Consider the following 15137-nt stretch of genomic DNA (forward strand, 5'->3'; position numbering starts at 1 on the left):
TGAAAAATTCAGTAATGCATGCAAACAGTAAACTACTGGAAAACTCTTTAAAACAGTCGCTCTGTAGCCTGTTTCCATTTGTTAACTCAGCCATTCCCAACCCAGTCCTCAGGGCATATCTAGTCCCATCAGGGTTTTCAGGATATCCACAATGAATATTCATAAGTTAGATTTGTGTGCAATTGAGGCAGTACTTGCAAATTTATCTCATGCATATTCATTTTGGACATCCTAAAACCCGATGGAACTAGATGTGTCCTGACTAATGGGCTGGGAATGCCTGCTTCAACTGCTCATTAAGGGCTAGATTCTATATACGGTGACTGGAAAATCTGCACGGAAAAAATTTCCACCTAAGTGGTATTCTATAACATTCTCATGCAGTTTATAGAATACACCTTTTGGCCATCCACATTACTGTTTTAGTCGCAAGCAATTACGCCAAGTAAAACCTAGTATAAATACCAGTGCCTAAGTCAGGCATGGAGAAGGTATATTCTATAACCCTGTGTGTAAATTTTCTGAATGCCCATGACCTGCCCATTCCATGCCCATGGCCATAGCCCCTTTTTGGCAATGCACATTCAAATTTATGCGGACCACGTTATAAAATGTGTTTAGCAAGTTCTGCATATAAGTTCTAATTAATGCCAATTAGTGCTAATAATTGCATGTTAACATCCAATTAACAGCACTGATTGGCTTGTTAACCAATTAGGTTATGTGCATTGTTATGGAATATGCTTGGATCTCTGCGGTGGAAATCTTGCCACGATATTTAGAAAAATCCGGAGTAAGCGTTTAACGCACTTTATTAGAAGGATGCCTATGTTTGTAATGGTATTAAGATTCAAATCTATATGAAGAAAAATCTGAGAATTCAGAGATAAAGCCTACTGGCAACACTAATTCAGTCCCCTTTTGCTCCATTTACACTTCAGAAATGGCAGATCATCCTATACTGACGTGAGACACAAGAGGTTAGAATTGTTTCCCATTTTGATTTTTCCCTCTGTAGGTTTCAGTTTGGATCCTTTATGCTAATCCCTTAAGGCTGCTCTAACATAGTTCTTGAATATTCCCTTCTGGGTGTTTTTGGATTTGGGATATTTTCCAGGAGAGTTTCTGTTCGTTGCGGCTCCCTTGCTCTCCATAGAATGCCAGAGTGTGAGCTCACCCTGGAGCACCTTGACAGCTCGAAGCTCATCTCAACCCTTCAGCCTATTCAATCCAGGCAGTGGGAACAAGATAACAGGAACATGTCATGGGTAGTGGCTTCCTCACCCCTATGACTGCCAAGAACACCAAGGTAGGATGGAGGGAAGCCAGACAGAAAGATCAGAAAACATCTAGAGCAAAACAAAAGTGCAAAACTCCTGCAAGTCTGTTTATTTGCACAATGTTTAAATTGTGCCTTTTCTGCTCAGTTCTTAATTTCCTGGTGTCTTCTGGAAGGGAACTATTTTCATAGAAAAAACAAACATTTATACAGAAAGGACTGTAAGATTTTGCCCCAAGTATTAGCATCATGCAGCCGGTATGAAACGAATGACCAGAAATCACAGGGGGGTGCATATGTAAACATTTGAAAATTGGAAAATCAATATTCAGTGGTCTGCATAATTTCTATTTCTATATGTTTAACATATATGAATAGTGGCCAAATATCACTATCTAAATAACTTTTCCTGGACCGCCTCAAATCCTACCCAAATTTGGGGATTGGGGAGGGACTGCTTATGCCATGGGGATAGTTGGGTGGATGGGAGTCTTATTTTTCTGATGGGAGGTATGTGCCTGGGACGACTGGCTATGTTCAAGGTGAGGATTAGCTGTGTGTGAGAGGGGATTAGCTTATTTGGGAGATTGGGAAAGGGGTCTTCAATTGCCTTGAAAGAGTCAGCGGGGGAATCAGATGTCACAAAGGGTGATTAGGGGTGGGGGAGACAGTAGTGATGCTAGCCTGGGCTATGATGGAATAGCACTTTTAAAAAGCTGCTCCCATGTACATTTGTGTTTGTGTGTAACACCAGTAATTGGAGAGTAAAACTAGTGCTGGGCGGACTTTTACGGTCTGCACCCTGATTGTGGCTGAATAGATACGGATGAGCTGGAGTGTAAATTTTAAGGGGCTTTCACGTTAGCTTCAGAACTTTTAGTACAGGAACAGTGCTGGGCAGACTTTTCCAGTCTGTGCCCTGAGAAAGGCAGGGACAAATCAAACTCGGGTATAAAGTATCACATACCATGTAAAATGAGTTTATCTTATTGGACAGACTGGATGGACCGTTCAGGTCTTTATCTGCTGTTATTTATATGTTATAAAGGGGGAGGGGGGTCTTGCATGGCCTTTTCCTAAACATGCAGCTTTTTGAAAATCCATGTTCCCACTATGCATGGAGAGTCCTATTCTTACAGTCCTGCACTTATTTTACAAGAGATCCCAGAGGCACAAAGAGACGATGATCTACAAACAATCACTGCAGCAAACAACACAAAACAGACCAGCAAGTAGAAGTATGCAATGTATTCAAACAAAGCACCCAACATAACCAAGTTTCACCTCAACACGCTGCATCAGGGGTAGGGCTGCTAATTTAGAAATATATAATTAAAATCAAATGCTGATATCAATAATAAATCAAGACTTCATGCACAAGAATAAAATGAAAATCAAAAGACCATACAACTTAAAAATACAAAAACACATGAATTGACATGAAAATGAATAAGAAATTTAAAAAGTAACTACATCAAAGGATCCAGAACAAGAGCAGAGCATAACGTTTATGTAATAAATAATCAACTGATATGAACATGCAAACACATTTTTAAACAGCAATGTTTGTGTAAATCAGCAATGTGTTTAAATGAAAAGGACACTCTCCATATAATAATAGGCACCGCCCTCAGGCCATTCCTAATCCTGGACGAAGTTATACAGAACAATTTTCAAACCATTTGCACTGTGAAAATAAGTATGCATTCTTTGCAGTAGCGTGCTTGGGCCTCATTTTTGAAAGGGGAGTACAAGATTTCCTCTTTGAAAACTGCCATAGCACAAAGTATGCACTGTTACTTGCACCTGATTTTGATACAGTTAGAATTTTGTTGGAAAGAAAGAGTTGTACAATTGAAAATGGCATTAATGCATGAACTTTGTTTCCTGTGACCCAAACATGCTTCTGTGAATACATCAACTCAGTCCAGTCCATCAACTCAGTCCAACTGGGAGCGGGAAATTTTCAGCCAGCCAGTTAATGGGGAGAAATGCTTTTTGCCCATGGAAATCTCTTTGAAAATTAGCATTGTCCTCATAAAGGATATATATTCACTGCTATTTGCATATTTCAATAAACTGTTAGGCCAGTATTCAAAAGACATTATCCATTCACTGACATTTTCTATCCATGTATTGTCAAAAATTATTCAGATAACATTGGGCTGTACAGTCCAATATTTGCTGCATACTATGGGGCAGATTGAGTGCCGGCCAACAAGTTATCCAGATGATAGTGATGTTCAGCCATTATCTGGATAATGTATTCATTTAGTTTAGACCTAAAAGGATAGTATCAGCCTGGCACTTATAAGAGCCTATGAATATTACAGTTAGCACCGAACATTAAGCTGGATATCTTAGGAGCATTCTGGGGGTGGAGCCAGCTCTTGGCCACTTGTGCTGATATGCAGCACTTAAGCGGCCAGGGTTAGTGCATAAATGTCTGTCCTATCTTTACATGGTAAGCCATGGCCACTTAAGTGATCAACATCAACTTAAGCAAGTTATGTGTTAGCCGACATAAAAATAACCGGTTATTCAAAGTCAAAGCCTAAACAGGTCCCAACTTTGAATATTTGGGAATAACGTCATCCGCAGTGAGCAAAATGCTCACCATCAATGTCTTAATATTGACCCCTGATTGTTTAAGCGCCCTTGTCCCAGGTTACATCTGACAAAATGGACCGCAGCAATCAAAAGCTCTTGACATGCCTAAATAATGTGGTCAACCACTTCAAACAAAGACAACAACTCTTCTGGAAATTATATCAAGGTAAATAATAATATGCCTCTCTGGAGGAAGAGGTAGAAAGCCATATGATAATGAGATTAGAAAACAGTGCAGCATTTCAACATGACTTAGAAAAGACAGTATAATTGACCAAAATTTGAACTGCAATGTTAAAAGTGCAAACTAATATTCATGGATCAAAAAACATGAGCTTCCGCCTTATAGCTTGGATGGAAAAGAGCTTATACTGGATCCATACTAGTCTGCCATAGGATATGGGAGAGAAGGAATAGGAACCAGATTTCTGTGTTTACCTGGCTGATCAGCTCAGCCTTACCACACAAACTGCTTTTCTGGGTTTGTTCCATGGGATTTGTATAAAACTGTATTAGAAGAACTGTTGTTTATGCATTAAACCAATATTTCAAAACAGCTGGCCTAAACATTCTCTATTAAGAAATTCTGGCCTCAGGGTGCATTGTGGTTGTCTGCAAATATTTCTTTAACAATAAAATGTTATTTTCTTCTGCACTTTGGATTTGGCGCATGCCGCGAACCATTTGCTTCATTTTCTCTAAGCAGCATTCTAGCAGGAACTAGTAGGGGCTTCTTAAAAGCTTTCCAGAAACAGAACTCAAAAGCAAAGGTCTTGTAAATATTCTGTCCGATATTTAAAGAGACTTAAGTGGGCAGGAGAGGTTCCATTGCTTATTTCTGGGATAAGCAGCATAAAATGTATTGAACTTTTTCAGGAACTTGCCAGGTATTTGTGACCTGGATTGGTCACTGTTGGAAACAGGATGCTGGGCTTGATGGACCTTTGGTCTGTCCCAGTGTGGCAATACTTACAGTGGGGGAAATAAGTATTTGATCCCTTGCTGATTTTGTAAGTTTGCCCACTGACAAAGACATGAGCAGCCCATAATTGAAGGGTAGGTTATTGGTAACAGTGAGAGATAGCACATCACAAATTAAATCCGGAAAATCACATTGTGGAAAGTATATGAATTTATTTGCATTCTGCAGAGGGAAATAAGTATTTGATCCCCCACCAACCAGTAAGAGATCTGGCCCCTACAGACCAGGTAGATGCTCCAAATCAACTCGTTACCTGCATGACAGACAGCTGTCGGCAATGGTCACCTGTATGAAAGACACCTGTCCACAGACTCAGTGAATCAGTCAGACTCTAACCTCTACAAAATGGCCAAGAGCAAGGAGCTGTCTAAGGATGTCAGGGACAAGATCATACACCTGCACAAGGCTGGAATGGGCTACAAAACCATCAGTAAGACGCTGGGCGAGAAGGAGACAACTGTTGGTGCCATAGTAAGAAAATGGAAGAAGTACAAAATGACTGTCAATCGACAAAGATCTGGGGCTCCACGCAAAATCTCACCTCGTGGGGTATCCTTGATCATGAGGAAGGTTAGAAATCAGCCTACAACTACAAGGGGGGAACTTGTCAATGATCTCAAGGCAGCTGGGACCACTGTCACCACGAAAACCATTGGTAACACATTACGACATAACGGATTGCAATCCTGCAGTGCCCGCAAGGTCCCCCTGCTCCGGAAGGCACATGTGATGGCCCATCTGAAGTTTGCCAGTGAACACCTGGATGATGCCGAGAGTGATTGGGAGAAGGTGCTGTGGTCAGATGAGACAAAAATTGAGCTCTTTGGCATGAACTCAACTCGCCGTGTTTGGAGGAAGAGAAATGCTGCCTATGACCCAAAGAACACCGTCCCCACTGTCAAGCATGGAGGTGGAAATATTATGTTTTGGGGGTGTTTCTCTGCTAAGGGCACAGGACTACTTCACCGCATCAATGGGAGAATGGATGGGGCCATGTACCGTACAATTCTGAGTGACAACCTTCTTCCCTCCGCCAGGGCCTTAAAAATGGGTCGTGGCTGGGTCTTCCAGCACGACAATGACCCAAAACATACAGCCAAGGCAACAAAGGAGTGGCTCAGGAAGAAGCACATTAGGGTCATGGAGTGGCCTAGCCAGTCACCAGACCTTAATCCCATTGAAAACTTATGGAGGGAGCTGAAGCTGCGAGTTGCCAAGCAACAGCCCAGAACTCTTAATGATTTAGAGATGATCTGCAAAGAGGAGTGGACCAAAATTCCTCCTGACATGTGTGCAAACCTCATCATCAACTACAGAAGACGTCTGACCGCTGTGCTTGCCAACAAGGGTTTTGCCACCAAGTATTAGGTCTTGTTTGCCAGAGGGATCAAATACTTATTTCCCTCTGCAGAATGCAAATAAATTCATATACTTTTCACAATGTGATTTTCCGGATTTAATTTGTGATGTGCTATCTCTCACTGTTACCAATAACCTACCCTTCAATTATGGGCTGCTCATGTCTTTGTCAGTGGGCAAACTTACAAAATCAGCAAGGGATCAAATACTTATTTCCCCCACTGTATGTACTTATGTACTAATCACTTAGAGCCAGCTAACTAGTGATATTCAACAGTACTCAGCTTGGCAGTGCCACTGAATATCGGAACAAAACAGGGGTATTACAGGGGCACAGGAGCTTTTAAGCAATCCTAAATTCACCCAGTTAGCTATGCAGGTGCACTGAATATCAGTCTGCACAAGCATAGCCTCCGGATACCAGCCTGAAGTATGCTGATTCCCTTTCCCACTCTTCTCCCTACCCCAAACAGCTATAAAGTCCCTTCCAATTTCCATCCCTCCCAGGACCCTCCCAAACACCTGTCGGGTCCCTTCTGATCCCCCTCCCACTCTCCCTCCCATTGCCCCCATACTGAACAACCATCAAGCCCCTTCTGATCCCCCTCCCTCTCTCCTACCAACCCCCACCAAACAAATGCCAAGCCCCTTCGAATCCTCCTCTCTTCCTCCCATCCCCCCCCCTGAAAAACTGTCAAAAAACTCATCACCCTTCCTCCTCCTGAATAACTGAACCCCTCCCTCACCCCGGATCCTTTTGGGCTTACCTGTGGCCGATCCTTCATGGTCTAACAGGGGAATCCACCAGGAGCAATGCTCACGCCCATCATGGCTGCCTCTGCAAAATGACTGCTGTGACCTCCAGTAGCAGCTTCTTAGTATGTCATTGAATATCCAGGGCTAATTCTGCCCACGGCAATCAACGTTTAAAAAAATGCCTTCTGCTGCGGGCTGAATATCGACCAAATTCTCTGTATACTATACGGGTTCATTCCAACCCACCTGACTTTTCATCACAAAGCAGTGGCAAAAGGGGGCCATCGGCATGTGTTTTTGACACACGCCAAGGTCACCTTTAACTGCAGTGGGTAAAAGTTTCCCTTTTTTTAAAGAAATGGCCATGCGGCAAGTAAGCCACTTGCCGCATGGCCATTTCAGGGGGAGCACTTACCACCACCTACTGAGATGGTGGTAAGTGCTCCTGTGCTAACCCAGCGGTAACCGGGCAGCACGCAGCAGTGCCCAATTACTGCCGGGTACACACCGGCACTACAAAAATTGAACTCTTTTTGCAGCGCCGGAAATTGCATGCACTGAGGGAGGGAACTACCGCCAGGCTGTTGTGGTAGCCCAGCAGTACTTACCTTTTAGCGAGCGGTAAGCCCGTGTTGGGCTTACCACCACTTCTTAAAAGGGCCCTTCAGTAAGTTATATTGCATTAAAAGAAATGAACGTAAGTTACCTGGGTCCAAGCTCATCCTCACATCTCCAGGTGAACTCCCCAAAACTTTCATAATGTTGGTTATAGTGGTACAGGACCCGATGAAGACTTGGAGAGCCCAGGTCCAGCAGAGTATTATAGGCTGTTTGCTGTTCCTTCCCACTAGTATAGCCATTAAATAAGTTGTAGATTTTATCAGCTATTTCTAGATTATATAACAAAGGTGTTAAGAGAGAAAGAACAAGAAAATGGAATAAGTATGTGTCACAAGTAGCCACAGATCTACAGCATGAAACCACTAGTTGAGAGCACAATAGACCCCAGTTTTCATGCAGTCAAGTACACATAAGGTATAGATTAGGCGTGTGCAGCCAGAAAAGTTTTGTTTTTTGTTCTTTCCTGTGGTCTTTTCTGGGAATGTTCATTTTTTTCTTTTTTTTTTCATTTTGTTGTCATGGGAGCAATATCATTAAGTGCATGAACCCTATTCTCAAAAGAGTGAGCACAATTTAGGAAGATTGCACACTTTTTCCTGGAAGTGCATGCATGTGCAAACCATCACGCATGCGTGACTTATCAGGAAAGAGTGTGCAGTCTCCTGAATAGTGCGGAGTCTTTGGCAAATAGTATGCACTCTTTCAAAAGAGGGAGTGCTCTTTCCAAAAAGGCATGCATTATTGACAGCACACACTCAAAATTTTCGATTCTGGATAGGCAGATCAAGCATTATCTAAATCCACACTCAGTTTGATAAAAATAATAATTTAAAAATTTGATCCCGTTATAGTGCAAGAAGACACAGCGCAGGAAGCAGCACGAGGAGGGGGGGGGGGAGCAGTGGTACTGTATTTATTTAGCTGGCGGGGTCTCTGCATTCCCATCACCAAAGGTATGGTTAGAATGTGCAGGACAAGAGGAGAAAGGAATGCATTGCACCCCAGTTCACCCGTGGGCTGCAGCATTTCCTTGAGTTCGGTGGTTGGAGCTTTGGCTGAAGCTTGTAATAGACCTCCAACATTGCTCCCCAGACAAAAGTCTATATCACTCTGACCTCATTAACAAGAAGCTGGTACCCCATTTTTTTTCAAACAGTTTTATAATGCAACCATTTTTGAATGAACGATAATCACTGGGTGGTCATGCTAAAAAGTCTACAACTTTGCTGTGTTTAAAAATAACCGCATTCTACTAGGCAGATAAACATAGAAACAACAAATAGAGCTGAAACTTTTCCTGTTGAAATTCCTAGCAGTTGCTCAGAAAACAGGATATAAATCTGGGCGGGGTTACTTTTTTTGCCTCACATAGAGGGGCATAATCGAACAGCGCCGGCCAAATAGATGTCCGGCCATCTATTTTGGCAGCGCCGCAAAGAGCTGTCCAGAATCGTATTATCGAAAAAGATGGCTGGCCATCTTTTGTTTCGATAATGCGGTTGGGGCCGGTCAAATGCCATAGATCGCCGGGTTTGAGATGGCCGACTTTGTTTTTCAGCGATAATGGAAACTGGAACTGGCTATCCCAAACCCGGCCAAATCCAAGGCATTTGGCCGTGGGAGGGGCCAGCATTCGTAGTGCACTGGTACTTCTGGATATTTAGATCTTGCTGATCAGTTAGGTTATGTCTTACTTGTTCTGGAGTGCTGTATTTTGTGATACTGTTTTGAGAAATGTTCAATAAAGGCCATACAAATTTAAAAAGTCCCTGCCATGCATTTTTCCTTGATGGCCGTTCCTGGCGTGCACTTCCCTTAATGGCCGTGGTTCTCCCTGAACGGCAAAATTAAAACTGTTTTTGCTCACAGCTTTTTCAGTAGTAATAGTGGGATTTGAACCAGCCACTTCTGCACTACAAGACCACTGATGTAACCACTTGGCCACAGCACCACTTATTTGGATTCTCCTCCCTTTTGATTATGCCCCTCCACATCTCTCTCAGCCACTCACAGACAGCTAAACATGCTGTGATTGGCTGCGAGAGACCTGAAGGGGTATAATCAAAAGGGAGGAACATCCAACTAAGAGGAGCTGTGGCCAGTGGTTACATCACTAGTCTTATAATGCAGAGGTGGCTGCTTCATTTGTAGTGCACTGGTACTTCTGGATATTTAGATCTTACTGATCAGTTATGTTATGACTTTCTTGTTCTGGAGTGCTGTATTTTGTGATACGGTTTTGAGAAATGTTCAATAAAGACTTCATACAAATTAAAAAAGTCCCTGTCGTGCACTTCCCTTAATGGCCGTCGTTCACTTGATTGCCATCTTTCTCCCCAAACAGAAAATCAAAACTGCTTTTGCTCATAGCTTTTTTAGTAGTAACAGTGGGATTTAAACTGGCCACCACTGTATTACAAGACTAGTGAGGTAACCACTTGGCCAAAGCTTCACTTATGTAGATGTCCCTCCTTTTTGATTATGCCCCTCCAGCTCTCTCTCAGCCACTCAGAGACAGCTAAACGTGCTGTGATTGGCTGAGAGAGACCTGAAGGGGTATAATCAAAAGGGAGGGAAGTCCAACTAAGTGGAGCTGTGGCCAAGTGGTTATATCACTGGTCTTGTAATGCAGAGGTGGCTGGTTCAAATCCCACTGTTACTACTAAAAAAGTTATGAGCTCCAGCTTGGGGAGAAAAAGATGGCCCTTTAGGGAAGTGTGCAGCAGGGACTTTTTTTTAATTTGTATGAAGTCTTTATTGAACATTTCTCAAAACAGTATCACAAAATACAGCACTCCAGAACAAGTAAGTCATAACATAAGTGATCAGCAAGACCTTTTTTTTTTATGAGCTGGCCGACTGGCTTCCCCTCCTAGGGAAGGAAATTCGCGTGCAAATGAGCAGCTCATTTGCATGCGATTTCCTTCATGCATGCCCTTCCCTTACCGATTCACTAAGGGATCGGTAAGGGAAGGACTCTTCCGTGCAGTTTAGTGCACCAGGCTTTAAATCTGCTCCATGGACCTGCATACTGCTGTCATGGAGCTGGCTAGCATAGAGGCTGGCAAAAAATGTATTAAAGGGTTTTTTTTGGGTGGGAGGGGGTTGGTGACCAATGGGGGAGTATGGGGAGGTCATCCCCGATTCCTTCCGGTGGTCATCTGGTCAGTTTGGGCACCTCTTTGAGACTTGGTCGTGAAAATAAATCGATCAAGTAAAACCGACCAAATTCTCGTCATCGCCGGTTTCCTTTTTCCATTATCAGCTGAAGCCGGCCATCTCGTAAGCACGCCCATGTCCCGCCTTCGCTACCCTGCTGACACGCCCCCTTGAAGTTTGGCCGCCTTCGCGATGGAATGCCGGTGAGTGTGTCCAAAAATCGGCTTTCGATTATGCCAATTTGGCCGGTTTTAGGAGATGGCCGGCCATCTCTTTCGAAAATAAGCCTGATTGTATATTAAAATAGCCCATGTTAATTAGACATATTTAAAATGTATACAATTTTGTAAAAAAAATACATTTTTGAAAACCCCGCTGTAAGCAAACTGTGCTATACAAGCTGAAATACAGAATGAAAAATTCTCTTTTTTTTACCTTGTGATTTCACATCGTCCACTACTGGGCAAGGTGTTTTCACTGTGACATCACTTGGTTTGGTCCGTCTACCTGTGTTATCAATACCCCAAAGCGTGAACCTACCAGAGACACAAAGAGTTATCTTATGGGAGGCAGGACAAAGGACACAAAGGTGTAGGGAATGGAAGAATTAGGGTTTTCTCTCCCCCCCACTCCATTTAATTACTTCTGTCATCTTCTTCAGATTTTACATACTATAATGTGCATACCTGGAATGTAGAAAGGCTCTTTTCAGATGCAACTTGCTGAAGCCATAGTTAGGGGCACTTTTACTAAGCCACGCAAGCATCTATGTGTGCCCAACACGCGCCAAAATGGAGTTACCGCCTGGCTACCATGTGGCTCTTGCGGTAATTTCATTTTTGGTACACGTCCGATACGCGCATATGAAAATTTATTTTCAGACACGCATATTGGACGCGTGCCAAGTGACATTTGATGCAGGTAGGTCATTACTGCCCGGTTACCACGTGAGACTTTATCGCTAGGTCAACGGCTGGCGGTAAGGTCTCAGACCCAAAATGGATGTGATTTTCATTTTGCCACACATCCATTTTCAGTAAATATTTTTAAAAAGTCATTTTTTACAGGTGCGCTGAAAAATGATTCTGCTCACGCCCAAAACACGCGTCTACACTACTGCAGGCCATTTTTCAGCGCGCCTTTGTAAAGGGGCCCCTTAATTTATAGTGGAAAACAGAATCCAGAAAAAGGAAGAAAGGTAGGAACAGACAATCATGGTAACTCACATGTAAGTGGTATCTGGCTCTAGACAACGAATGATCAGAGAGATTGTACTGGACTGCATGCTGGGAACTTGAGCTGGCATTGCACAGGGGGACTTGGCTCCGGAAATGATGTCATCCACAAAACTCAAAACTGTTTCTTGGGGGGGGGGGGGGGGGGGGGGTAGAAGGACAGAGACAAAAGGAAGAAATAAGCAATTACTTTTATATAGAAATTGCTTCCACTACAAAGAGCAATATTGTGCAGATCTATAATTCAAATTGTAAACAGGACCCTCTAATAAGATAAGTGCTCAGTTCACCTCTGTAAGTCATGTGCAAAGTCAAAATATTGCACAACCAGTTTTAGCAAAATATGGAGGAAGTCAGTGGCAAACTGGAAAAACTGATAAACCTGGAGCCATTTTTTTTTTTTTTGTTACATTTGTACCCCACACTTTCCTACTCATGGCAGGCTCTAGGCAGCAGGCAATGGAGGGTTAAGTGACTTGCCCAGAGTCACAAGGAGCTGCCTGTGCTGGGACTTGAACTCAGTTCCTCAGGACCAAAGTCCACCACCCTAACCACTAGGCCACTCCTCCACTCCATAGGCATGAGGAATATTTGCATTTACCCAATGCATTAAAATATATTGCGGAGCCCTTATATTTAACGTAAATAGTAGTAAAATGTATTTCAATATTGTCTAGAATTTCCCCTCTACCCAGAAATATGAACACAAACTGATGAAGTGAAGAACTATCAGGGCTGTATTGTCCTTGACCTGGATTGGCCGCTGTTAGGGACAGGATGCTGGGCTCGATGGACCTTTGGCCTTTTCCCAGTATGGCATTACTTATGTACTTATGAAATGGAAGGTCTAGTCCTTATAATTAGTCAAAGATTCTCATATAGGACTTACTAGATCCAATACAGTTACCAGGGGCAATTTAGTTGGTCTGGTTTTCAGGTTATCCATATGCATGAGGAATATTTGCATTTACCCAATGCATTAAAATATATTGCGGAGCCCTTTTACTTAAGTGCGCTAAATATTCAGCATGAGTTTTACCAGACACTAATGCTAATAGCTAACATGTGTTATTAATAGCCAGTGCGGTAAAAATCCTACACTAACCTCCTAGTTCTATAAAAATGGGTGCCCACCTTTACATTTACCCGCCGGATTCTATATATGGTGTCCAAAGTTGTACACTCAGCTTTGGGCATGCTTCTGAGATGTGTGTGCAAATAAATTGGATAATGAGCTCTGAACCATCAACAACTGGGTGCTAACTACTAACTGTTAATGTTAATTAGCACTCATTAAATTTCACATGTGCATCTGGATGTGTGCTACTCTATGAGGCACAGTGCCTAACTCTCATTGCACAAATCTGAAAAGGGGTGTGGCTATTGGCCTCATTCCAAAAAGTTGTGCATGGAATTGCAGAACACTGCCTGTGTGTTACTTGGGTGCCGGTATTTACACTGGGTTTCAAAAGGCGTAAGTTCAGCCCAAAAGTTAGGTGCGTGATCTGTGCTAAACGCTATTCTATATAAGGCACGCACCCTTTATAGAATAGTGCCTAGTGCTGAATTTTTTCAGCACTTAAGTTTTGGCACTGTTTATTGAATTTCCTCTTTAGCGTGCAAAGTTGCATGCACATTTCATAAAATAAGGTCAGTTGCACATGCAACTTAAGTCAATAATTGGTTGTTAATTGCAATTAACAGCAAATTATTAGCTATAATTCACCTTGATTGGTACTAATTGATACCAATTAGCTGTAATGCATGCAACTGCCCGTATTCACTCTTCCATAAGTTGCGCTCTCAAATCAGAGTATCCAACTTCAAAAGGGGCATGGATATGGGAGGGGCATGACCGGGTTAGGGGTATATCAGGCAATTAGATGCACAGTTTATAGCAGTGGTCTTTATTAATTTTTAAGCTGGGGCCACTTTGGATTCTAATGAGTTGAAGGAGCACTGCCAACTATCTTCCCCTGCGGGGCCACGACACTACTGACCAGTGTGTGTCAATGACATTCATCCCCACCAGCCCACCTTCGAATTTCATTGGGAGGTATCCTCAAGGTCGTGAGCATTTCCAAATGCATTCTCTTTTGTCTATTGAGAAGTGCCTTGACCTTCAAACATATGACTTTTTCTCCTATTCACTTTCACCTTTCTGACCTGAGCCTGGGTTGAGAACCAGCGTAGCAGAAAAACAATGGGGGCTGCCTCAGAGGTCTCCGGGGACCGCCCTTGGCCCCTGAGCCTTGCATTGAAGAAAATGGGTTATAGAATACTGTCCTTTACATGCCTAACTGCCTACAGTTAGACGTGAGCACTTACAATAGCCTCTGAGTTGGCGTAAGTGCTTGCGCTTAACGTTAAATTCAAAGATGTGGACTTATGCTAGTATTCTATAGCAGCTGTTCCGAGTGGAACTGCTATTATGGAATTTGAGCTCAGTGCACTTCATCCCACCACCTACATTTCAGTGCCCTTTCTTGAATTTACCCCTAACTGCTTAGCGGGTAGGGAATGCGCAGAAACATTGGACTGTGCATTGCAGTTAGCACATCATAATTAGCATGCACTGTCAAATCTGCAGTTAGTGCGAGTCCACATAATGCTAGCACAAGAGGTGATGTAAGGTGCATAAATCATGCTTGCCATTAATGCACGGTAGGGAACTTGTCTGTGCAGTAAATGCAGGGAGAATACTAGACGTGCCTCCAACAGTTACCACAAAGCCTTTGCAATGATAGCACAATAGTTTTTGCACCTAATGTCTGGTAAGTGCAAAAACTTGCCATACTTTAGTACTATGTATCTTTATAATCAGAAATGCAACACCTGCAAATCAGATCAGCTAAGGAGTGGAGGGAGTGGCCTAGTGGTTAGAGCACCGGGCTTGACGTCCTTGTGATCTTGGGCAAGTCACTTAATCATCCATTGGCTCAGGTCCAAACTTAGGGCCCTGTTTACTAAGGTACGTTAGTGTTTTTAGCACACCTACACTTAGCGCGCGCGCTAACCATGTAGGCGCCTATAGGGATATTGTAGGCACATACATGGTTAATGCGCGTACATGGTTAACGCGCGTTAAAAACGTTAATGTGCCTATAACACTGCTTAGTAAACAGGGCCCTTAGAT

At 42.9% G+C, this 15137-nt stretch overlaps 1 protein-coding gene across 1 annotated transcript in view; it reads right to left on the reverse strand.

The window, feature by feature from the left end:
- Positions 1-15137, reverse strand: part of ASTN1 (astrotactin 1) — a 481917-nt gene that overhangs the window by 42917 nt on the left and 423863 nt on the right. Inside the window, exons 20-22 of the mRNA XM_030206744.1 lie at positions 11993-12128; positions 11202-11302; positions 7693-7876 (exon numbers count right to left, since the gene is read on the reverse strand). Of these exons, the coding sequence (XP_030062604.1) occupies positions 7693-7876; positions 11202-11302; positions 11993-12128 (421 nt within the window). The remainder of the gene's footprint in view (positions 1-7692; positions 7877-11201; positions 11303-11992; positions 12129-15137) is intronic.

The sequence above is a fragment of the Microcaecilia unicolor genome, chromosome 6 (genome assembly GCF_901765095.1).
Source record: "Microcaecilia unicolor chromosome 6, aMicUni1.1, whole genome shotgun sequence".
Taxonomy (NCBI): Eukaryota; Metazoa; Chordata; class Amphibia; order Gymnophiona; family Siphonopidae; genus Microcaecilia; species Microcaecilia unicolor.